Source organism: Cyprinodon tularosa, unplaced genomic scaffold (genome assembly GCF_016077235.1).
Source record: "Cyprinodon tularosa strain WSP-4 unplaced genomic scaffold, ASM1607723v1 ctg211, whole genome shotgun sequence".
NCBI classification, from domain to species: domain Eukaryota; kingdom Metazoa; phylum Chordata; class Actinopteri; order Cyprinodontiformes; family Cyprinodontidae; genus Cyprinodon; species Cyprinodon tularosa.
The window spans coordinates 457312-483038 of NW_024038781.1; the positions used below are offsets into that span (position 1 = coordinate 457312).

Below are 25727 nucleotides of genomic sequence, written 5' to 3' on the forward strand. Positions count from 1 at the left end.
ATTTTTTGCTGATATCTTTTTGCTTTGGGGCATTTGTTATGATACATAACAGTAGCACCCATAGATTTATTTCTATTTAATGATTTTTTTAAACAACCGTTAGCAGCTAACAAACATTTCAAAAGCTGATATAATACTTTAACTACTTACACAAACCATTAATAAGTTGAAAATAAGCCGATTAGGATGTACAAGAGGATCAAAATGTCACGATTTGGTGTTGGATTGAGGACCCAAATGCAGAGGCAAGTAGGCAGAGGTGAATTTAGGTGGGTTTAATGAGGTTCACAGGAACTGAGGCAGGAATCAACAAATCCAACAAAATTAACAAACAAACCAGAACCAAGGAGACATCAGGGGAAAACCAAACTCTAGGAGCCAGGGAGAGACGTGGTAAGCAGACAGACGTTAGACGAGGATCCAGCAAACAGGAACTGAAGAGGGAGGGCTTTTAAAGGGGACAGAGACAAAGAGAGGGCTAACGAGAGGATTAGAAACAGGTGAGGACAGAGCAGAAAACAGAGCTAGGGATAGAGGACACAAGAAGGCAGCAGAGGACAACAAATGGAAAACCTGGAAGACAGGAACTAATAAGAAAACAACAAAATAATAATTAAACACTAAAACAAGGAGCAAAATAAAACTGAATACTAAAAATAAACATAACAAAACCAAGACTGTGACGCAAAAAGAAGAGAGATAAGAGGAAATTCAAGCCATCTCTTCCATCAATCACTCTGGGCAAATTAGGAAACAGGTTTGAAATGGCCAAAGCCCGAGCAAGGAAAAAGCCAGAATATCAGGAATTTGATACCCTTTCTACCTACAGTATAGTTCCTGTCTCTAGAGGTAAAGTAAAAAGACAACTGGAAAAATGAATCAGAATACGCCACCAGGTCCAGATGGTGTCAGCCCCAGGGCCCAGTGTTACTGGTCTGGTTAGCTGGAGGCTGTGGTTGCTGGGGATTGATGGCAGAATAAGTTTTGGGGTTGGAATGCAAGAAGAGGAATTTGGGTTAAGCTAGGTGGTCAATGCGGTACGGAGGGCAGATGCCTGCTGGCAGTGGGCTCTTGTTACTGGTCTCCTTGGTTCCTGACCCTCTCCTCTCTAAAATATGCTCCTTTAACCTTCCTCCAGAGGTTGAGATCTTTTAATGTTTGCAAGGAAATGCAGCATTTTTTAATGAAAATTGTTGTTGCAGTGGTCTTCTCTGTGCTGCGGATTCTTGAGGAGGTAGTGCAAGCAATAATAACAGCTAGTGACTAGATAAGCCAGTGTAAGCTCATTGCTTATCAGTGGTCTGGAGTCATTACAGACAGTTGAGGAAAGGGCCACCCTGAATAAACAGAAAGCAGTAACAGCAGACACCCAGTTCACAGCCTAGTGGTTAGCAAGAGCAGCTGTAGCAACAACAGGGGTTTACGCTGCCTGCAGTCCAGAACACAGAAATGAAGAAGACCTTTTGTTCATTGGGCAATCAGATTAAATGATCTATCAATCATTTATCTAGCAATCATTGTATTTCAAAGAGCAGCAGGGATGTGTTTGGTTTGAAGCCTTAAATGACTAGACCTTTTTTTGAGTATACATAAATCAAGTTCTCTGTTTTTGTAGCTTAGCTGACCAGGCATGTTGAATGCAAGCATTTCCTGGTGTGGGTGGTGGTGAGGCTCTACAGATGGTTCTGGCTGGTTAAGGGAAATTACAATGAGAAGCAAGCCCACAGTGATCTGCTCTCAAGCATTTTCCCGATAACACCATCCACAAGTGTCTTCATTCAAACATGTGTTTTCATGTTTCTGGGGGAGTGATGTGCTTTACCACATTAGGTGGTAGACTTACATCAGCTGCTGAGTTAGGTGTTCTTTCTCCTCTTTCATTTTCTCGAGCTCCACAGTGGAATCCCGGAGCTCTCCATCCAGCGCTGTTGACACACAAAGAGAAAGACCTACAGATTCAGGCTTAGTTGACAATATGAAATGTAATTCACAATGGGTTTGATGTGAAGTTTCTCACCAGAGGCAGTAACAGGAGGAGAGAAACTTGTGAAAGTGAACAAAAAGGCAGATTCACTAAGTCCTTGTGCTGTCTCCTCAAACTTCCTCAAACAATGTACATAATAAGATAAAAATTGAAGTTGGAATTGAAAAAAGACCAGAAAGAGAGGATAGCAGAGAGGAGTGAAATGCCTCCTGATTTGTGATCTCAATTTGTAAAATTATCAATCTTTTTTTAAAGGATTTTTAGGAAAAACAAAAAAGAGATTTTAGAAATGATTATTTTTTAAACTTGGTTCCGCTTTACTGCTTCAGGACAATGAAAGCTAAATCCTGGAGGAGAAAGTCCATCAACTCCCTTGTAAAGCTGGACAATAATCCAAAGCAAACCAGCTATTCTACTAAGAATGGGTCAAAAAATAAAAAATAAAGGTATTTTAAGGTTACCATCAAGTTTAGATTAACCTTAAAATCTATGGCATAATTTTTTTTAACAGTTCAATCAGGCTCAAGAACTATCCAATGTGGCTGGATAAAAAGAAAAAAAAACAGCAAGAAAAAATCTTTGTATCTGTAAATAAATTTTTTTTTCAATCTAAAACATCTACAGATGCATATCAATAGATTGTATTATTATTGATAAGTTCATTTGGTTTAATACTAGTCAATATGCGTCATGGAAAACATTACATTTAACATTATATTTTACACAAACTGGTGTTTTCAAGCCTTTGTTTCTGTCAAATATATTTGATTGTTTGTTAATAGTATGTGTAATATGTCCTTCAAGGTTGTTATTTTCACTAAAAGACACATTCTAATTTATTATGAGGTACATGTAGAAGTAAAACCATCCAGGAAATATATCAAATTTACAAAATAAGCCATAAAAAAAGATAGGAATAAACACATATTATAGATAATAGGACAATGAGAGGCCATGATGATCCATGGCATCTTTCCCTGGCAGTTAAACCTGAGCTTTATTAATGTAGCTGCTTTCCAGGCCAGCAGACGCATTTGTCAAAAGAGCAGCCCTGCTAGAGATGCTCTGATGCAATATTTCAAATATAAATAAGGCCAGCAGTATGACAGACTGTGGTGCTGAACTTCCAACAGCTCCGGGCTGAATTGGACATCATCTGAGAAAGAGTATTTGAGTTCCAAATCTGGACAGTAACAAACTTGAAACGGACCACAGTCTTCATGGATAATGTCATCAACAGAACATATTTACCTATCTTATGATTGAAATTAAATGTAAACAGCTTAATGAAAGCAATAAGGTCTCCCCCTCATTGCTTTCATTAATCTCAAAGACATAACAGTTATTTACTTAGACCATATTTAGGTGGAAATGATCCCTTTCTGAAAGTTTCTTTTCGAAATAACACTAAGACAGATTACGTGTTTAGGTGAATCAGTGAGACTTCTGCATATATTGGCTTACCACTGTCCAGACTTTTATTTTTGCAATAAAATGCGGATCATAAATTCTGGTTGTAATGGGGAAAATATGATCCAGAGAAATTAATTAATGTGCATCACTCGGTATAATAAGTGAACTTTATTAATCTCACACTGGAGAAATGTACCTCTGCATTTAACCCATCACCTTGGAGAGCATTGGGCTGCCTTAGTGGGGCGCCCGGGGAACAGTATATGGTTAAGGGTCCTTCTCAGAGACCCAGAGCGGCAGTCTGTTGGAGTGGGGCTCAAACTCAGAACCTCAGTATTCCAAACTCTATGCCCTAACCACTAGGCCGCCACTCCCCAATATCTAACTATCTAACTCTTAATAAAAGTATGTATGTATACATACATCATATACATCATTTAAGAAATATTACATACTGAACTGATGTTTAACAATATGGGTTTGACTGACAATCTGATAAACGCATAATGTTAACATATAACTTAAAATATTGCAATAGCATAAAGTAATTGTGATGTAATCTACATCAGTTTTTTCATAGAGCTTGCAAAAGCCAAAACTGAATCTTCCTGTAGAAGTATGTGCTCTCCTTCGTAAAAATGTGAGTGTGTGTCTCCAGTATATTGGAAGAATTGTCTGTGAGGGTCCTTCAGAGAGGTGCAGAGGGGCACAACGGCTGGGGTCCTGGAGAGCACTCAAATGATTCAGCAATGTCAGGCTGACATTCTCTCCCTCTAAGTTCTTGTTTTGCTCGCTTGCCCTCATCGGATTTTCACTCTTCATTCTCCTCTCAGTCCGTCTTTTATAATCAGTTCTCTTCCGTGGCTCGTTGTTTTTCTTTCTCTCTCACCCTCTCTCCTCTTGCCTTTCACTCACTTTGCTTCTCTCTACAGGAAGAGAAGAGTGGAGGAGGTCCTACTCAAACCAGCAATACAACGATAATGCTTTCTGGTCACTGTGACATAACAAGGCCCAACCAGGGTAAAGCATCATGCTCGCTCACTCAAGCTCAAACTCAATGACAGAAACACACAAAAAAAGAAAAGAAATCACAGGAATGAGAAAAGCTGCCATGAACGACAATGGAAAAAACACACAGGTGAATGCACACACTCTACAGAGACATGCCCAAGCAGAACTTGTATTGAAGGAGCAAAAATGGCTTGAAATGAAAAGTAACCTGGCCTGAAATTTTCCTCTGCCTCCCAGTGAAAAACAGTAGGAAAACTTTATAACAGAAATACTAACTGCAACTAACAGGCTAACTGCGACTACTATACCGTAAACCACTTTGAAATTGCTGTTTACATGGCAACAGTTACATTACAGCTGATATATTTACCAAACACATATTTTAGACATAACAATTCAAGATTGAAAACTATAATTACTGATAAAAAGTGCAAAATATTTAATGAAAACTTCCACTGGTAATTACCAGAATTACTACCATAATTACACTCATCACTGACACTTTTATTGTTTACTTCAATGCTCTGGTCTTTACCAGGCTCTAAATTTATTATTTAAATCAAGCATCAGTTGTACAAAAACAAACATCACAGTTTGACATTTAATCTTTTATTGAAACAATATGATACCAAAACAAAAAAAAGATTAAAAAAAAGAACCCAAAACCACTTTTATATGTCCAAATAAAAATGTATAACCTAAAATCTGAATCTGCAAATGTATAAAAACGTTTCATAAGTGTTCTGTGGGTCTATGCATGAAGAAATAACAAGCATCTTGAGGACCATGCAGTTTTGTCATTCCCCAGAACCTTGTGTGTTACTTTGCATAAGCCTGCATCAGGATAAGGAGTGGATGCAGTTACACTGTTAAACTGCATCAGCAGGGGGTGGGGGGTGGGTAATATTTGCAGAGATGTCACCAATTTTTTGGGGTGTCTTTTTGTATATAATGGCTCATTATGAAGATACGGGATTGCAGAAGAAGAGGATTTATTTATTTTTCTTCTTCAGTTAAAAAAAAAGTCATCTTTTAAAAGCAGGATTGAAATCCACTAGTCCACAAACCAGACCCCCTCCTGTCATTTGCTGCTGCTTGAAATATTGTCCATAAAGGTTACAAAGGTTATACTAATAATATTGTATTGTTTAGCTAGTAGTATTGAAATTTCTACAGTGAACGCAAGGGTTAGTGTGTAATTCAACCATTGCTTTTTTTTTGATAGGAAGATATACAAATAAATATGTCATTTATCAAAAGAACGACATTTCAACTCAGTTTTAGATAAAAGGGTGGTGAAAGGTTTCACCTTACACTATTGGTTCAAGAACCTTTTAATCCCCCACTAACCTTTTCAAGAGTTGAAAAAGAAAAGTTAACTGCAGTACATGAAATACTGCAGGTACATAAACTAAAATTTCCTTTAAATCACAATAGTACCACCTTTAAATTGGAATTAGTTCCCTTTGAAAGTATTATTTTACTGTTTAACATCATTCAACATTGATTTTACCATGACTGAGGCTGTTTCTCTGCATTAGCATACCTTTGTTGTTAAAAGGAAAACTCAGAACAAGTGCTCAAACATTCTGTGAAAAATAAACATATTCCTATAGCTAAAGGGGTGACAGAGTAATTCATTTCATTTTTACCAACTGTTGTTATATGTTGACTCAAAAAAAGCACCAGCACACTTGTGGTTGTCACTTCAGAAAATCATTGCTTCATTAATAGGATTAAATAACTTTAAAGCGCCTGAGAAAAGCTCTGATGTAGCCACTGAGTGACAGCTGTGACTGACAGTTTAATTGCCTGCTGTACTCTGCAGCTTTTGGACTCATGCTGCGTAAGGCTGCAGGAGCTTCAAACACGGTTTCTTCAAACATGCAAGCCTCGTGCTTTTTAGGCTTTTACGGGATGTTATTGAGCTTGCACCTGATATGAATTGAGATTATTGCCTCTTTAGCAAGATATGCAATAAACTTTATATTTCTAAATGATTATATCTCTCAGTTTGATTTTTTAAGAATATTTTTAGGCCCTAGTGGGTTTTATTGATGTTATTTTTAATCGTAGATGTACATGAGATGGGATTAAAGAGAGAGGGAAGACATGACAAAGGTCACCGGGCCGGGACTCAATCCTGTGACAGACAGAGCCTCCGTACATTGGTTGCATGCTTAACCCCTGCAGCACTACTGCGCCCCAGTTTGAAGTCTTTTAACGAGGTCATTCGGATACAATAGACATGAAGGAAGAAAATCATAATCATTCAAATATTAAGTTATATCTAAGGATTGACAGAGTAGATATTTAACACGTGAAAAACAAAAACAAAAAGATGTGTCAAAAACACAGCAACAATCTGTCAGCATTTTCTAAGCATCTATTTCCTGTTTCATAAAAAACAGTATAATCTGTCTATAAATGGCAATTATACTGTTGATAAAAATAAGTAATTCCATGTCATTTAGATTTGCAGACAATCGAGAACAACTCAACAACTTTGTTCGGTAGATTACTTGGGTTAGTGTGTATTTTTTCGTCAAAAGCTTCATTAAAAATAATAGACCTAAGAATAAAGCTGTATTTTGCTTGAGAAAGAGTTTTATTTCATCTTTTTATTACCAGAAATAAAATGACACGGAAAAACAATAGTAACAAGTAACAGTAACTCACATTGCCAGACTCGCTGACAGTGTGCAGCTACCTTTACAAATACCTATAAAAACATACACAGAGTTGCACCCTGGAATTTTTATAAGTGTCTATGTTACTATAATACTACATTCTTTGGTTTTAAGGTACCACAGTCTTTTTTGGATGTCTGCCCTGTTTAATATGGGTAATAAAAGTACAGCAGCTCCTGAACCACAGCATTTCTGTGAAAATACACAGTAGAGACTTGAATTCTGGAGAGTAACTACCTTAGGCTAGAGACTGAATTTGCTCAACTAGTTTCAGGTTGGAATATTGTTAATTTTACATTGTTAAAACTGAACCATGTACATGTCAAATCTAAACTCTCATATATTCTATAAAGGCTGAAGCAGCGGAAAGAAGCCCTGCACAGGGAGGTGATGGAAAGAAAGACATCTCACTTAGCAGCCTTCTGTCCCTGACGATATATGTGACATTTTTATTTTGCTACTATAAACTCACACATGCACAAGACTGGTTCCAAAGGAAATAGATACCTTATACAGTAGTCTTTGGATGGCTCTTCGTGTTGGCAGATGGCTTCGGTTCATAGATCGGTCAAACACACTTGCATGCACACCCACATACACACACACCCAGACAAGATCCCACACACCCTTGGATCTTTTTAGCGACTGTATTTGTTTTAACCTTTTCTAAAATGTAAAACAACTCCCATAGTGTCAACTTCTTTGAAAAGCCAGTTTTGTGTCAAGCTGCACAACTTGTTTGCTGATTTCTGTGCAGAATAAGCTTAGATTGTGTCTTCATTTTGCTGTCATCTCATTGGCTGCCTTTGTCTCACTCACTGTAAAATTCCACAGCCCTCGAGCCTGATCTGTCATCTCCTCCCTGTTCTTCCCCATTTAGCCATAAACCACATTCATCCATGCATATTAGCCAACCTCTTTATGTTTGTCTATTTTTCCTTCACGTCTCCTAACTGTTGTTCAAGTAAAACAAGAGACATTGATAGACAGCACTAGGTGCTAACATATTGTTTTGGTTTATTTTCCAGTTGATGACAACATAAAAATTTCTTTTGTCTTTTTCTTTAAATGCTAATATAACTGGTTAGATTCCAAGCGGATATAATTCTTAGTATTTCATTGCTTGGTATTTTGAGATTTTCTTTGGTTTTATTATTCAGGTCTACACCTTTACTAAGAATGAGAGGAGATCATATGATTTTGAGTGCTATGAATAGTCAAGACACATAGGCTTTTACCTGTTAACTTATTTTACGTTTTCCTCCTTTTTTCCTCCTGAGGCTGATATAATCATATTTTAGCATGAAATAGAAACAAGAAGTCATAATAAAGATGAATTGAATGATACTGGCAAATGCATATCGGCCGCTTGTTGGTTTCACTTTAACATGGCAGACCAGTCAGCAGTGTTTTATGGAAAGTCGAACAAAGTGTGGCGTGGATGTCTCTTGGTTCGCCAGATTCTCAAAAGACAAAACCAGCTTGGAGAACTGGGTTTCCATCTAACTAGAACCCAGTAAGGGGGCCTGCTGTCCAGCGCTGGTGGTTGATCAGCATCTGGGACAGTGACTCTGGCAACTTTGTTTAACTTTCCCCTGCAAATTTCTACATAAAGTCCAGACAATGTATTCACTGAATAGTTAAACAACGCAACTTTGTATTTAAATTGAAAAAATATTTCTGGCTAATGGATTATGAACAACTTTAAACCTTAAAATCAATGTTGTCAGCTTTTAGCCAGGCTATCTGTTAAAATGAAAGGTTCCAACATCCCAATCTAATTCATTGTAAGTAATAGAACAAGCAGTCTTTGAGAGAAAAATGAAAACACAGTTTGGATGATCTGTTAGTAATTTTATTCATTTGTCAAGCTGTATTTCCAGCTTCAAAGCCACAGACAGAGCAATCTATTGATAAATAGGATTAAAGTTAGAAATAAAATAAAAAAACATTCCTATTATAATTGTAGCAACTAATGATAATAATGACTTATTCAAAATAAAAATGTGTTAAGCACGTTAAATATTTGCTTAAGACAAAGATGGGCATGAAAATGATAAATGCAAAATGCCTTTGCAAATTCTCTGTCATCCAGGTTGCCATGACCCAATACGCAAAAGCAACGCAGACATGAGAAATGAGCTTTCACTAGGAAGGACCTGGCCTGGCAAATGGTGGATCCCATCATGCATTGCACTTCGAGGTAAAAATCAATATGCAGCACGTTAACATCATCCCTGGGAGATGTCCGTAAATTTCCGCAAAACCTCAGACCTCAGTTATCCCGTTTGAATGTACCACATAGAATGTGGGGGGCGTAGTTTATTATATGAGGTCCCCAGATAAAGTTTATTATGTGCAAATAGGGCTTAATTCTACCAACATTTATAGGCGGAGTCTCAGTTCTGTATTTCATTTCCAATTAGTATTTTATTAATTATACTTTTGTTCCTTATTGTAATTAAACTTACCTCTTTGTTTATTTCCTTCAGTGACAGAATATTTATCTCATGTGGAAGTATATGCAACAAGATATTTGCTGTTTTCAAGATGTTAATATTGAGAAACTATTTTGGAAATAAAAAGAAAATAACTGACTAATACCACATTATTGCTAATTTCCAGGTGGGGGAAATCACACAATATTTGTACACAGGGCCCCAAAATGAATAGTAACGCCACTGATCTAATTTTTTTTGTTTCATGTGTTTCTTGTAGCGTCAGGTTCTCCTTTGGATGTGCTAATGCTAGCATATAGTAAGACCTCTGTAACTGTGTGAGGGGCTGTTCAGAATGAGACTTTCATCATTAAACTAAAGACCTAAAGTGAAGAGCCAAAACGAGCTTGTAAGAGTCATACGTATACTATCGTGACAAGTCCTTCACAAAGTGTTACCCAGAGATAAAGAATCCATCAATACAAAAGCAACATAAACACAATATTACAGTTTGCTAATGCACATGGGGCCAAATAAAAAGGGGATTTGGTCACAATAACCATAGCTCAATTTGAATAGCACCAGTACCAGTCTCTCCTGCAGGTTGGTTTGCTGCGGAGGAGAATAGTGCACCTCTTCAAAGAAACAGTTCCATAAGGAAAGAGCATTATGTGGAACCATTAGACTGAAAATTTTGTCTGATTTAATGTCAAGAAAGTGAAGAATGAGGTAGCCATGTCTTTAGCCATGTCCTACAGAGTAGGTAGATTACTGCCTGTAGTACTGTGGTAAATTTTGCTAAACATTTTATTATCACTTATATTGCTATTGAAATAAAGACTATGAAATATCATATTAAGAATTCTATGATTTTTTTTCCCCCAAGTCCTGTAGTTCTGTACCAAAATCTGTGTACCATCTTTAAAACGAAGAGAGAATAGATAATTAAGACTATTTAAAAATACTACAAAAACTCTCAACTTCAAAGAATAAACAAGCTAGTGTCTGTTTTAAATCTTTGTATTGTTTGTTGGTTCTTTTGTTCTTCACCAAGCTGCAAAGCTATGAATTGAAATCTCAAATTCCCTAAATGATTTAAAAGGAACAAAGCATGAGATGCAGGTTCAGCTAGTTTTGCATGTCTTTTGCTTCGTGTATTTAGATGGATGCTGTGTGTCTCCATCGTCTACGTGCATCTTATTGTATCAGTCGGTCCGTGCAGCAGCTGCTTTCAAGATCACGTCACAAAGCAAACACACACTCACATTGCATCAATACAAACAGTGGACCACTTACTTTATGTCCCTCTTTCTATTTCAACTCATCTTTTCTTTCTGGTTTTTCCTCTTGTGTGTGTGTAATTATACAAACACGCAAGGACACACACACACATTTGGCAGCTGTTTAGAGCATTCAGCGGGGAGAAATAGACCCACCCATGAGGTGAGCTGGAGGTTAGCACTCCTTGAGACATTTACTGTCAACACTGAACACACACACTACAGTCACGCTCCTTTAACCAAAATCTATCATCAAATTCTGTTTTTATAGATACTACACATATGTAACAATAAAAATATGTGCTATCTTACCAGACGGGAGTTAGTACATTAAGTTTACACTTGCAGAGACAAACTATTAATCTCAAACAGTCTGTGCAATAGTTTATAATATTTAGTCCTACTAAAAGATTATTTATTTTAGTCCCCTTTCCTTTTTTCCTCTATGTCAGTTCCCACTCAGATGACAATTTAGGACAAATAAAAGCTGCATACTGTTTGATTTCCTCTCAATGTGTGTGTGTTGAAAACTGAGCATGTGTTACCTGAGAACACCTGTTTGCAATGCAGCAAAACCTGAGACCCGAAAGCCTGGCAAGCCCCAGTCAGCTGATGGAGGAAACCTAGTACATCTGTGAACACGCTGCCACAGAAGCGAAGCATGGTCAAAGTTGTCCGGAGGATCTGTTGCTGCCGCACAACCACACCCCTACAACGCAGAAACACATAGCAAGGTTAAAGATGGAAGCCCAGAAAACAATTTACAAAAATATCCAATCAGGTAATTATACGACAGCAACTCAATTGCAAGTATCCATTATACAGTACTATCTTTTAGACTCACGTGGTGAAAAGTACCATAATATATTCTACCATAAAGGCATCCCAAATCTCAACAGGATAAAAAATGATATAATATAAAAGTAACCATGATAATATTAAAAGAAGGCCCGTTTTTGTAACACTTTTGCAGATATCCAGACGAGTACGGGTGCTTCTGACATAAAGCCACAAATGAATGCAAAGCGTGTAAGACTAGAATGTTGTAAAAGAACATTTTGTTACTCTAAGAAGACTTTAAGGGGAACATCTGGGTGAGAACATCCTGAACTCTTTTTTTGTTAAAAAAAAAGAGGATATTTTCTAATAAATCCTGTGATAGTGATGCAGAAAGTTTTAGGGTTGTTATTTTCCTTATTAAGGGATTTAAACTCAGAATGATTCGGTAGAGCTCGGACAAAAACAGGATGAGACGGCAGTCTTCCAGCTACTTTGTGGGGTCTTTGCACATGGCTGCAGGAGCATGGGCACAAGTTGTCACTGGAGTCAGTTTTAAGATGTCAGATGACATAAATCATAAGGCTGACGGCACCAAATGGAGGAACAGATGTGAGCCAGATATGTCTTTTGAGATTAGGCTGAGAGTGAAAAGCAGTGACACAGAGAGGCCGCGTGTATTTGACCCCTGATGATTTACTTGTACAAACTTTTCAGTGTCAGCCAAGTGATTGAAAAGCATAATTTCCTTGATATTTCATTTCTTCTCTCTTTGCCTCTATACCCTGTAGTTAGTTGCTCATGTCTTTTTCAGGCTCTCCCTATTTCCAGGAATTAACACCCCCTCCTGTTTTTTTCTCTCTTATTGTTTTCCCTCTATCATTTTTCTTAGCCTTTTTCCTGCTGACTTCCTCTCCTTGCCATGTACTGTATCTGGCAACGATACAAATAACCAAGCATGTGTTTCTTTTGTGTTGATTCTAAGAGCGATCCACATTTCAAGCTGTTTTTACTAAATCTTTGATAGACGACTACATCATGTCATTAGAATGTACTTTTGTTCTAGCATTTTTAGTGTCCCACTGTTACCTGAGTGCTCTAACATGCTGCTTCTCTTTTACAAGCTTCTCCTCTATCTCATTCTTCAGGTCAGCTGTCTTCTCCAGCCTGTCAAGAAGAAAATAAAGAGAAATGCGAGGGAGTGGATGGGATCTGTCAGCAGCGATGCATTCTCATTAGAAAGCCTCAGCTCAACATAACACCACTTAACTCTCACAAGGGGGGAGTTAGTTTATAGGCAATTTATCTTAATGATCCAGATGGACGGATGATGTTGGTAAAATGAAGCTAGATTAAAAATTTAAATGTTCATCATAAGTGACTGATATGAGCAGAAGGGTTTCCGTTCCCACCTTATATTCTGTATCAGACCCAATAAACATAATTGGATTTGAGCAGCATGATGGTCAATAGTAAAATCTGCTTTTTTACACACTCCTGCAGAATTAGAAAAAAGACCATATTTACTCCACAGCACTCTATGAAGTGTGCAAAAGTTGTTAACCATCTGGTCTGCTGCACCACACTAATACGGCTGTAGGTGATAATCCATCCTATTAGCTGATTTTATAGCCAACAATAATCTAGACATAAATGAGTAAAAGGTTATGCCCACAGTAACTTAAAACCCCATCTATATTATTTAAAGGGAATATATCAAAGTTGTTTTATTTTTCATATTTTCCTTTTTCTATGTTCAGGGTTGTATTTTATAATAATAGTAATAGTCATATTTTTTTCAGTATCTGAAATAAAGAAATATAAAAAAAAAGAATAAAGGAATGCGATGTGAATGCAGCTGAGATTGATGATCCATCCATCCATCCATTTTCTGACACGCTTAATCCAAGTGAGGGGTGCTGGTGCCTATCTCCAGCTGTCTATGGGCTAGAGGTGGGGTACACCCTGGACAGGTCACCAGTCCATCACAAGGCAACGCAGAGAGAAACAGGACAAGCAACCATTCACACTCACACCTAAGGAGAATTTAGAGAAGCCAATTAACCTAACAGTCATGTTTTTGGACTGTGGGAGGAAGCCGGAGTACCCGGAGAGAACCCACGCATGCTCAGGGAGAACATGCAAACTCCATGCAGAAAGGCACCGGGCCGGGAATCAAACCTGCAACCTTATTGCTGCAAGGCAGTAGTACTAGAGATTGATGATGTTAAATTTACAGCAACAGACTGACACAGCAATGCTCATCCCAGTGCTCATAAAGAAGAGGAAGCAAAGCACTCACATCAATTTCTATAGTTTTTTCTATAGGGAGGAATATGGTAAGAGAGTTGCTCGTTTTCAGCACTGGAGATTCCACAAACTGACACCCTACCCTGGGATTTAAATGCTTTTTATTGTAAGCCTACTCTTCTTGTAAATCACCAGAGGAATGACAACTGTACAGAAACCTTGATTTGAAAAACTAAAATTCTTGCTGCAGGCAGACATATTTTCTTTTTGGTTCTCACCAGCAATGTTGCCCTTTTGTTTTTCCCAAAGGCACTCGCAACTGAATCTAGCAGTCAGACAGTTATTACAATGTTTGTCAGTTTGTCAGGATACAGTTTGCTGCAACGCCTGGCTGGTGGTTACAAAAAAACTTAATACCTAAAAGCAACTCCAGAAGTTACCTTAGCCAGTCAGTGGTCACAGCATTGTATTCATCCTTCAACTTTGAGCTGTTTCGTCATTTAAATTCCACTTGTTTCATAGTTCTGGAGAAAGGTGTTTCAAACAAACTACTATTTTTTTATGGGTGAGAAGAAATTCATCCTTGCTATCTGTGCTTTTTTCCACTGAGTGTATCCAAGTTTCCTGCATAGATGATCTTTATAGCAAAATGACTCACTAAATCCATCTTCTTTGGCTAAGAAAGGGTCACACATTCATTGGAAATGTTAAAGTTTGAATGTCTTCTTTTAGTCAAGATAACACTAAAAGAAAAGATGACTTGATGATTTGTCTTCTACATTTTTCCAGTTTTTAGAATTGTATCTATTTGCTTTAATATCCCTTTTTACCAACAGGACTAATCAAATCTTAAGAGATTGCTGCAAGGCAGTTTTAAAGGAAAAAGAGACTGCATGACCTGGACCAGAATGACGCCACAAAAAAGGTCCTGCAGCAGGATGGGGAAAAGAGTAAACATTATAAGCGGCCCAGCTTACACAAAGCAGACTTGACAAATAGAGCCTGAATGCAGTCTGATAATAAACGTGAAGTTTAGCTGGAAGTGCAATTGGAATGACACATAATAATCTTGGTAGGGGATTTTCCACTTCTAAACCCATTCTTCTGATTAAATTGCAGTTTCATCGAAAAGTCTGAAACATTAATTTACTGGTAAGCCGCATGGGAAAGCTTATTTAACCTATTAAAATAATAAGGAGTATAGGAGTTGATGGATCTGATGTAGGTGTCTAAATTCATGTCTGACTAAAGTACCAGTGCTCACATAGATTTTTATTAGGCCTTAAAATACCTTACCTCAGCTTATAAGCATTTAACAACTGAGCTAAACCTTGAGCACACGAACACTAAGTCTTTCTCCAGGCTTTGTTTGAAAGAAGTTGAAACAAATCTCACAGCTGGAAAATACTGACATTGAAAGTTATAGCAATTAAAAAAAAAAAAAAAATCTAACAAAAGAAACTTTTTTTGGTAGATAAATATTTAAGTTATTTTTTCCAAGCAAGAGTGTATTTCTTTTTGGAAAAAGGACTTTTATTAAATGAAGTTAAATAAATAATAAATAAATAAATATAGTGAGACCATCCCTTCAGTGGACTTTTCGTATGCCCTCTCCCATTTAATCCTACAATGATTGTAAGGCAAACATACACTGTATAAAACACCACAAGGACTGCAGTGTGACCAATGCCGCAGTCGTACTGTATAATGTATTGCGGTTCCACTTTCATACTAATATTCATCCGTAAAATTCTTATATTTATTCTATTGATGCTGACTAGATATGCAGTAGATAATCTATAGAGTTATAGAAACAGATGGATTAAAAAGCTTAAATAATAACATCAGTTCACCTGCATATTTTGTCAAGGACATTCAGAGAAATAAACGCAGATAGGTGAGCACATAGGAGGTGGAAATTACCTCGGTAAGGGTTTTGTAAATTGCAGACCGCAACCGTGCAGAGAACAACACGCACTTGGAGAGAATTTAAGCTTAACGTTCCATTTAATTAGTCACTTTCAAATTTTATTTATGACTACATGGGTTAAGTCATAATACAACATTATTAGAAATTCAAGTTTAGATGCATCAATAAACCAGTTCTGAATTCACCTAACAGGGTATTCATGTGAAATTCTGCTGTTGTGATGTTTCATATATGGGTATGAGTTCAAGAACATGCAGTGCTGTCAAAATCTATTTGTCTTCTGAAACATTTCCCTTAAGGGAGCATTAACTAAGAAATATACCATGAAATAACCAATTTAATTCTCAGTTGACACGGGGATAGAAGGAAAAAAATCGGTCCTTTGCATCAACTCTGTTTTACTCAAATTTTCTCCTTTCAAACCTAGAGGTACCTAGAGTGAAGCTACTTTGGTGCAGTGTGTACCCGGTGTTCAATTCCAGCTAACTCTTTTGTGTGTTATTTTGATATGCCCTCCAAAGGAATACTGTACCAGTAGGGGTTATTATTATCTTACTTCAGTCAAATGAATTTTTGAAGTTCTTAACATACCTAAAACTCAAGAAGCTTTGTAAAGGTGTCAGGCCTTATTAAAAATTGCATATTTTAAAGGTTTTTCAAAAGACGCATGAAAAATGCCTCTACATGGCAACACATTTAGTACAGATCCTACATTTACACTCTATGACACAGAACAAGGTGATACTAAAACTTACTTTGAATAATGACAGTTGGATGGACTGTGTTAGTATTTCATGCTTAGAACAGGTCAATATGTGGATCCTCCATAATTTTTCAACATTTCTAGGATTAAAGGGCTAATGTCCAAGCAGGATCTAGAAAAACTCATTCAGGCGTTTACCTTTAGTAGATTTGATTACCGCATTAGGGTCTTCAAAGCTTTGCCTAAAAAGTCAATAAGACAGCTGCAGTTGATCCAAAACTCTACTGCCCCTGGTCTCACTAGAACTAAGAAAGCAGAGCACATCAGCCTGGTTCTGAAGTCCTTCCACTGGCTCCCTGTAGCTCAGAAAATAGACTTTAAAACCCTTCTGTTAGTCTTTAAATCACTGAATGGATGAGCACCAAAATACAGAACAGATTTATTGTCAGTGTATCAACCTCCCAGACCATTCAGGTCCTCTAGTTCCTGTCAACTCTGCACACCCAGAACTAGAACCAAACATGGAGAAGCAGCATTTAGTTCCTATGCTCCACTTATTTATAAAAAACTCCCAGAAGACTAGAAAAGTGCTAAAAGCCTGGGTTCTTTTAAGTCAAAGTTAAACAATCTGATTGTTTAGAACTGCCTTTGATTGTTGAATTAAACTGTTAATTGAGGTATTATTAGTTTAAGGTTGTGGTCTAATTGTTTTAATAGTTGTACTACTATCATGCTCATATTTTTATTTGCTTTTATTCTGCTGTTTTTTTTCTTCTATTTTATTGATTCATTCATGTAAAGTGCTTTGAATTGTCCTTGTAATGAATTGTGAGGCTGGACAGGTCACCAGTCTGTTGCAGGGCAACACAAAGACACACAACCATGCGCACACACACATTCACCCCTAAGGACAATTGCAGAAGCAATTAACCTAACCGTTATGTTTTTGGGCTGTGGGAGGAAGCCGGAGTACCCGGAAAGAACCCATGCATGCACAGGGAGAACATGCAAACTCAGTCCAGCAACCGAACCTGAAACATTCTTGCTGCAAGGGAACAGTGCAACCCGCTGCACACTGTGCAAACAATACTTTATCTATAATTGCACGTATTTCAGCTTTGTAGGACTTATCTCCTTTTTGTGTCAATACACTGCATGAAAAGTGGGATTTTCGTCAATATGCGGCACTGTAGATTGTCGTGGAACTTCAGGTTAGCGGCAGTTTACGGCAAATTGCAACCTTCGCCGAAAACTCCCGTAAATTGTCAGAAATTTACGTGGAATTTCTTAGGCAGTGTTCCCCCCATGCCTCCCCCCCATGGAATTCTAGGGGAGGCTTTAACATGTAAATGAACATGCTGTGAGCTATACAAATGCAAATCAGGGTTGCAGGGGGGGGTTTACCCCGACATCTTTCTGGGTAAGAAAATCTCTGATACAAAGAGATCAGGCTCAGTATAGCCTCTTACATTTTAGCTTGAATTGATTTATTTAATTAAAGTATAGAGACCAAAACAGATCTTTAGCTGACAGAGCAATACATTTAGAGCAGTAATTATTTTTTTTTAAATTTGCATTTAAGATAAAAAATAAAATGTTGTCTGTCAATATGCTCAATTCACAATTACTTAAGTGGAAAAGTTTCAAGAAATGATTCTGAGATGATTCACTTTATAACATGGCGCATTATCCTGTTGGAAGTAGCCATCAGAAGATTGGTACACTGTGGTCATAAGGCCATAGGTCAGCATGCTAAATTGGTATTAAGTGGCCCAAAGTGTGGCAATAAATATCCCCCAAATAGATGGTAGAAATAGATCAGGCTCAGTATAGCCTAATTATAGACTCTTACATTTTAGCTTGAATTGATTTATTTAATTAAAGTACGCTAGATTACTGTGTATGCAAATGTTATGTCAAAAAAATACACAAAATAATTTACTTCAAAAATTAGCTTTAATCAGAATCAGTTGGCTGTAATGGTTAATTTTTTTTTTAGATTTCCACTTTTTTTTTTTTTTATTGAATATATAAGAAAACAATAACAATCTCAAATAATCAATCAATCAATCAATAACAAATATTTCAATACAAGAAGAAATATCACAACTCCTGCTTTTGAAAAATAAAATTAAATGCACAGGCTGGAACAAAGTATAAAATAAAATAAAATAAATAAAAATAAATAAAATAATAATAGTAGTTAAAGTAAATTAATCAGTGGGGACTACCAACTGAAATTCTTCAATTAACTCAAACAATTTAATTGCATTTAAATTCTGCATCTTTCTCAGACATCTTTTGAAAAGGGAAAGTTCATTTTTGAGAGCAGAGATTGAGAGGGAGCATTTTGCATAGCGACATTTATGGATATAATACTTTGTTACAATTATTAGAATATTGATTAAAAATTCCAAATTTTTTTTCTTTAATGGATAAACCGAATTGAATGTTTTGCCAGGAAATAAAATCTAAATTTATTGTTTTAGAAGACAGAAAGGTTCGAAGTTGATCCCATAAGTTTAATACTTCTTTACATTCTTTACATTCATAAAAAAGTGAGATTTTCGTCCCCGTAAACCCCCGTAAACTCCCGCAGATCTGCCTGATTTTCGTCAGTTTCCGACAATTTGCAACCCGTGCTTGTCCGCGTTTGTCGTGCCACAAATTGTCGGAAACGGACTCTGACGTATGTGGAGAGCGATCAGCTGTACTAATGGCCCTAATTAGCATATGAATGCAGCAAACCCGCGCGGCTGGCCAGGTCTGGCTTGAATAACCTTCTCAGTATTGGCTGAAACCACTATTCTCAAACAAGTAAAATCGCTCGTGATTGGCAGCAAAACCACACGTGGCCACGCCAGGCTTTAATTTTCTTACTGAGTATTGGACGGAACCGCTTCCTTTTAAACAAGTAAAGTCGCTCGTGATTGGTTGGCATATATATATATATTTACATATATATTTATTCATATATATATTTATTCATTCATATATATATATATTCATATATTTATTCATTCATATATTTATTCATTCATATGCTGTGTATTTATGTTATCCTACACTACTACACAATTATTATGCTACCATCAAGGACATGAATGAATTTATACAGGAAATGAACATTTGCCAGGAAGCTGTTTATGCAAAGAAAGAGCTTTATTAAAACACACACAACTATATACAACGCGTATCCAAACACATGCGTATCTAAAAATTAAAACTCCGTGAACGGTCCGTTTGCTTCATCGGGGTTGGAGGTAACAGGCAGCATTCCCTCCGAGGCAGGTCCGATGTGCAGACGCATACTGTGCGTGGCCCTGTACTTCGGCATCGCTTCTAACCGGGACCGCAGCTTAACACAGAGTTCAGTGAGATCCGGCCTACGAAATGGCGGCGACCGTACAATCCATCCAGAGACACCGCCGACGACGGCGGACTTCCAGAGTTCCACTTCCTCATCTGCCAACACACTCTGCCTCGCCTTCAGCAGCTGAAAAAAAAAAACAATGAATCAGCGCACTGCATACGGACACAACACATCTATCAATGCACCTGAAAAATAGTCACCAAATAAAGTCTTACCATCTTTCTTCTGTCCCGACTCCGAGCAGATAGCCTGGCAGCCTCCGCACGCAGCGTGCTGGCTAGCAGCGTGTATCTGAAGCTCCTGCATACCGTCTCATAATACGTCTTACAGGCAGCTGGAAAACAAATGAGAGGTATGAATAAAAAAAAATAAAATCAAACGCAAGTCACAGTAACAAGGAAGGAGAAAACATTAAAACAAGTCACTTACACACAATGTCGTCTTTATCAACATCGTGCAAATCCGAGCAAATAGGAGGTCACCGCCTCATTGTGAGGCGACTGTAGTCTGTGAGAAAAAAAAAAGTACAGCTATGGTCGGTATCCATGTCCTTTTACCGCAGAATGAAAGCATATTCTTTAAACCTTACCCCTGCTCCGGTTCATAGCGCCTGCAATTAGTCTCCGAGTTGTTAAGACGGCATACTGATTCCTGTGAATCACAAAAAATACACTTTAATAAAGCTTTAGGCTAGGCTGCTTTTAGCTTACCTAGCTAGGCTAGGTTGCCTTTAGCTTGCCTAGCTAAGCTAGGCTGCTTTTAGCATAGCTACCAGTAATCGAACTTATATTTACCGCTAGCGTGGCGTTGTGCACCCGTCTTCTCTTCCTCGAGTTCGTATATCCCGCAAAGTTGCTCGACTGCCGAGCCGCCATCTTGTCCTCTATGGACTACAACCTGGAGTGCATCGAATTCTCCAGCGCTCATTCATGTCGGCAGTCGTTGGGCAAGCTGACGAGACAGTCCGCTGATAGCAATCAGCAGTTTCTTCTCGTCAGTCTGCGGGCTGGCCGAAAGTTGTGGACTAAGAGCAGTTGGAGGCGAGTTGAACGCGAGACGTCGTGCAGCCATTGTTCACGTAACAACAAAATACAAACACGGTAACTGGAGATTAAGTTCTTCTAAGTGTAGTAACACAAACATGTCTGCTAATATGCTGGTCTCGCGAGAAGTCGTAGTGCACAAAAGCTCACACGTGATTGGACGATGGGGCCGAAGGCTCATCAGGCTCCTCCAATCACATACGACGTCATTGTTATACGGAAGGACTCGCGAGAAGAGCTCGCGTCGCTCCATTCTGGAAGGTGGCGGTAATGCACCTATAAATTGTTTGCAATTGCAATTGTTTGTCTCCATAAGATTGAATTTGAGCAGGTGGACATTAGAGATAATAAATGCAACAACAAGTTTTTGAATCAATATTCTATAAATAATATGTACCCAGGAAGAACAAAAAGCACAGCTCTCTTACAAAATTTTAAGAAATCTATGATAGTCAAAATTAGGACAAATTATTTGAAATTCCCAATTCCTCCTAAATATAAAGAATTACAATTTAAAATAATAAATAACATATATCCTTCAAATGAGTTTTTAAGAGAGAGATTTAAGTTTAATGTTGAGAATTGTGGCTTTTGTACAAGTCAATTGGAAACAACTAAACATCTTTTTTATGAATGTAAAGAAGTATTAAACTTATGGGATCAACTTCGAACCTTTCTGTCTTCTAAAACAATAAATTTAGATTTTATTTCCTGGCAAAACATTCAATTCGGTTTATCCATTAAAGAAAAAAAATTTGGAATTTTTAATCAATATTCTAATAATTGTAACAAAGTATTATATCCATAAATGTCGCTATGCAAAATGCTCCCTCTCAATCTCTGCTCTCAAAAATGAACTTTCCCTTTTCAAAAGATGTCTGAGAAAGATGCAGAATTTAAATGCAATTAAATTGTTTGAGTTAATTGAAGAATTTCAGTTGGTAGTCCCCACTGAATAATTTACTTTAACTACTATTATTATTTTATTTATTTTTATTTATTTTATTTTATTTTATACTTTGTTCCAGCCTGTGCATTTAATTTTATTTTTCAAAAGCAGGAGTTGTGATATTTCTTCTTGTATTGAAATATTTGTTATTGACTTGTTATTTGAGATTGTTATTGTTTTCTTATATATTCAATAACAAAAAAAAAAAAAAAGTGGAAATCTAAAAAAAAAAATTAACCATTACAGCCAACTGATTCTGATTAAAACTAATTTTTGAAGTAAATTATTTTGTGTATTTTTTTTACATAACATTTGCATACACAGTAATCTAGCGTACTTTAATTAAATAAATCAATTCAAGCTAAAATGTAAGAGTCTATAATTAGGCTATACTGAGCCTGATCTATTTCTACCATCTATTTGGGGGATATTTATTGCCACACTTTGGGCCACTTAAAACCAATTTAGCATGCTGACCTATGACCTTATGACCACAGTGTACCAATCTTCTGATGGCTACTTCCAACAGGATAATGCGCCATGTTATAAAGTGAATCATCTCAGAATCATTTCTTGAAACTTTTCCACTTAAGTAATTGTGAATTGAGCATATTGACAGACAACATTTTATTTTTTATCTTAAATGTTTGCATTTGTATAGCTCACAGCATGTTCATTAACATGTTAAAGCCTCCCCTAGAATTCCATGGGGGGGAGGCATGGGGGGAACACTGCCTAAGAAATTCCACGTCAATTTCTGACAATTTACGGGAGTTTTCGGCGAAGGTTGCAAATTGCCGTAAACTGCCGCTAACCTGAAATTCCACGACAATCTACAGTGCCGTATATTGACGAAAATCCCACTTTTCATGCAGTGTTGTTCACCCCTTTGTACTAGCCAAGCTCAAAGCAAGATCAGAAAGAACATTGCCTACAGAGGGGAGTGCAGCATCCCACTTGTGTTTGAGCAGTGGTATTCCTTGTCTCTGTGTTTTGCAGATGAATTTGTGTGTGCTTTTCGTGCATGAGCTTTTTCTCCTGTTCCCCAGGCAGTGGCTGTCAGAGGAATAAATAGGTAGGGCATAGCCAGCGAGTGCATGTCAGATTAGAGTACCCCCTACCAGAATCCCAAGTCGAAAGCCCCATCAGGACACATCAGAAACACTGAAGCACACATACAAACAGACAGAACCTCACATCAACTATGCTAATGTAGGTCTCAGTGTTACCATGACCTATCAAATCAAATAATTTCTGGTTTCCAGGTGTGTGCTGAGGAGAGAGTTAGCTTTTTTTCTGAGGTATGGGAAAAAGGCCAGCGTCACAAAGTCAAACTGAACATCCTCCAGCAAATTTATTTCCAATGAGTGGGCACAAAATTTTACATGTCGTTTTGTTCTGTTATATTAATCTCAGTAAAAGCCTGTTGTGAAAAAACTGTCTGCCTCTTTTTCCTCAAATATGAAACTGTGCAGTGCATCCCCTGTTGACAATCATGTTTTTATTTGATGTTAAATGTTTAATTCATTACAATAGGATAATCAAATTTTCGGTTGTGCTGAAAAAGAGAAAATGAATGAAAGTAGAATATTATCATATGGGAGTAATAATGCTGCTGTTGATGATTTGTTTGCAATTGTTTTTAAAGTGTGCTGGTCTTCAATTAACTTCCAGAGGACTGATTTGAACATTATTTCATCAGATGTATTATATTTTGTTGGCCTACAACACTCTTAGCTAAAAAGGTGTTGACATAATCTTCAATTTTTAGTGTTTAAGACATTTTAAAATTCAATTCAGTTTATTTATATAGCGCCAATTCACAACACTTGTCATCTCAAGGCACTTTACAATTTAACCAGATCCTACAATCAAATTGATCATACATAAGATTTTAAGTAAATCCAATTAAATTTTCTTTATTCCGGGTAAAGTCCAGGTCAAGTTTTTAGACTTTGTAGAATGAGTCTTAGGTCCAGAACGCGAGTCGGAGCCAAGTCCTTAGTTTTTAGTTCATAATTGGAGTCTTTAGTGTATGAGTTTAAGTCAAGCCTAAAGACTTTGCTATACAAAGGCAAGTCAAAATTTTTAATCTTGAGTTTTATTCAACTTTTGAAACAATAAAGCATAAATTCGAGTCATGTCTCAAGTCTTTAGGCCCCAAATTTGAGTCCACTGTAGAACCACTTTAGAACCTGAGTTCAATTAAAGGGTGCTCCTGTGTAGCTTGAGCCAAAGTCATAAATCCCAATCTGTGATGTGTATGCTTGCAATAACATTTCTGTCATCAACAAACGTTCAAATTACCTTCTGAAAAAAAAAGAGCTAGAAGGGAATAGAAAGAGGAAATTAAAGTAGATGTACATTTAAACATACAGTATTTCCGGCCTTTTCTATGCTTATGTAAGGTGTATCATACTGCTGTTGGAGTAATATATTTAAGAGTGCTATGTTTATGTTGTAAGTGCGGATGTTTCAAATAAAACTAGCTTGTTTACCTTGTTTTAGTAATACAATAACCTCGTAAGGGGTTCCAGAACAACAATCATCAAAATAGCAACCAAATAAATGAGCGAACACAGAGAAATGGACAGAGTACGAGGTGCATAGTGTAATATCGTATAACATCTAACCAAATTAGCCGAGGGGTCAGAGAATACCTTTTTTTCTCACAGCCTGTCATTCCCCATTAAAATTATGAATTACAACATGTTTGTATGTGTTTTATTTGTGTTTGTTGGTTGCTATGCTACTGTTTCATCAAATCCGATTATCAAAAAAGACTTGTCTTACCGAGTGTGACTTTGGGTGTGGGTGTTTGTGTGTGGGCATGTGTGCTACCGTGTGCGATTGTAAAAGAGAGTCGTTTGGTACATATACACAAAAACTGACAGAAGAGATGCTATTATGAATGATTGTGTTGTCTTGACTGATGAAATGTAGCCATTAGAGCTGATCAGAGATCCTCCACAAAGGAGAGCTCTCCATTTATGCAACTTATTTATTCACAGAAATCTTAGACTGTATGTCTGAAAGAAAGAGAGATAGTCTGTTTGTTCGATGTGGTAACATGGACTGGAAGTTGGATTTCTACTGATACCTCACAAGCAGGCTGTGACGGCTGCTCATTTCGGCTCCTAGCAGATATTACATGTTACCCATACACAAACAGAGGGGAATTAACAGTATGGTGACTGAAGCATTGTTTGTTAGGTTGCTAGTGGAAACTGGAAATTGGAGTAAAACCACAACTACAGCTTCACTCCAAGTGCTTCCTTGTTACAGATAGATGCCTCTTTGTCCCATCTATCATTTTGCTTCTCCAATCCGGCTTTCCCACCTGCGAGTGGTCTTATCAGCATAACCATCCACAACCCAGGTGTGTGCATGTGTGTGTCTCTACGTGCCTTCTCTCACACATTTTTATGACAGCTCCTTTAATACCTGCCAAGTGAGATTTTGATTAATTCTGTGCACAGGGGTAATTATCCTCCCCTCTGCTGGTGTATTTAGCGCTTCCAAACACTCACTCACACAAACAGGCAGAAAGTTAGGTGAAGGCATATATAGGCTCACATCAAGGCTCACTGCTGGATTCAGGCATGTGACCAGCCAGCCGGGGGGAAATAAGCCGAGCGTGTCAAATTCCCAGACGCTTCTCTCAATGCCACAAGCATGCGCAAGTTACGTGATATGTTTCAGCCTGTCATCAGTTGGCAAAGCTGTCTGCCCCTATTCTATCTGGTTTTCTTTATTTGAAAAAATGGCTTTACCCCTTGATCCTTTTTTCAACTACTATGCCTTCTCAAGAGGAAAACATCTCCTCAATTTTGCCTCTTGTTCCCTTTCTTCTTACTCACTGAATAAAACTAGATCCAAACTTAGG

The 25727-nt window shown here is 37.4% G+C and overlaps 1 protein-coding gene across 1 annotated transcript in view; it reads right to left on the minus strand.

Moving 5' to 3' along the window:
- The window catches only part of lekr1 (leucine, glutamate and lysine rich 1), a 108664-nt gene that overhangs the window by 35745 nt on the left and 47192 nt on the right, over nt 1-25727 (minus strand). Inside the window, exons 4-6 of the mRNA XM_038285528.1 lie at nt 12683-12760; nt 11362-11525; nt 1844-1925 (exon numbers count right to left, since the gene is read on the minus strand). Coding sequence (XP_038141456.1) covers nt 1844-1925; nt 11362-11525; nt 12683-12760 — 324 coding nt within the window. The remainder of the gene's footprint in view (nt 1-1843; nt 1926-11361; nt 11526-12682; nt 12761-25727) is intronic.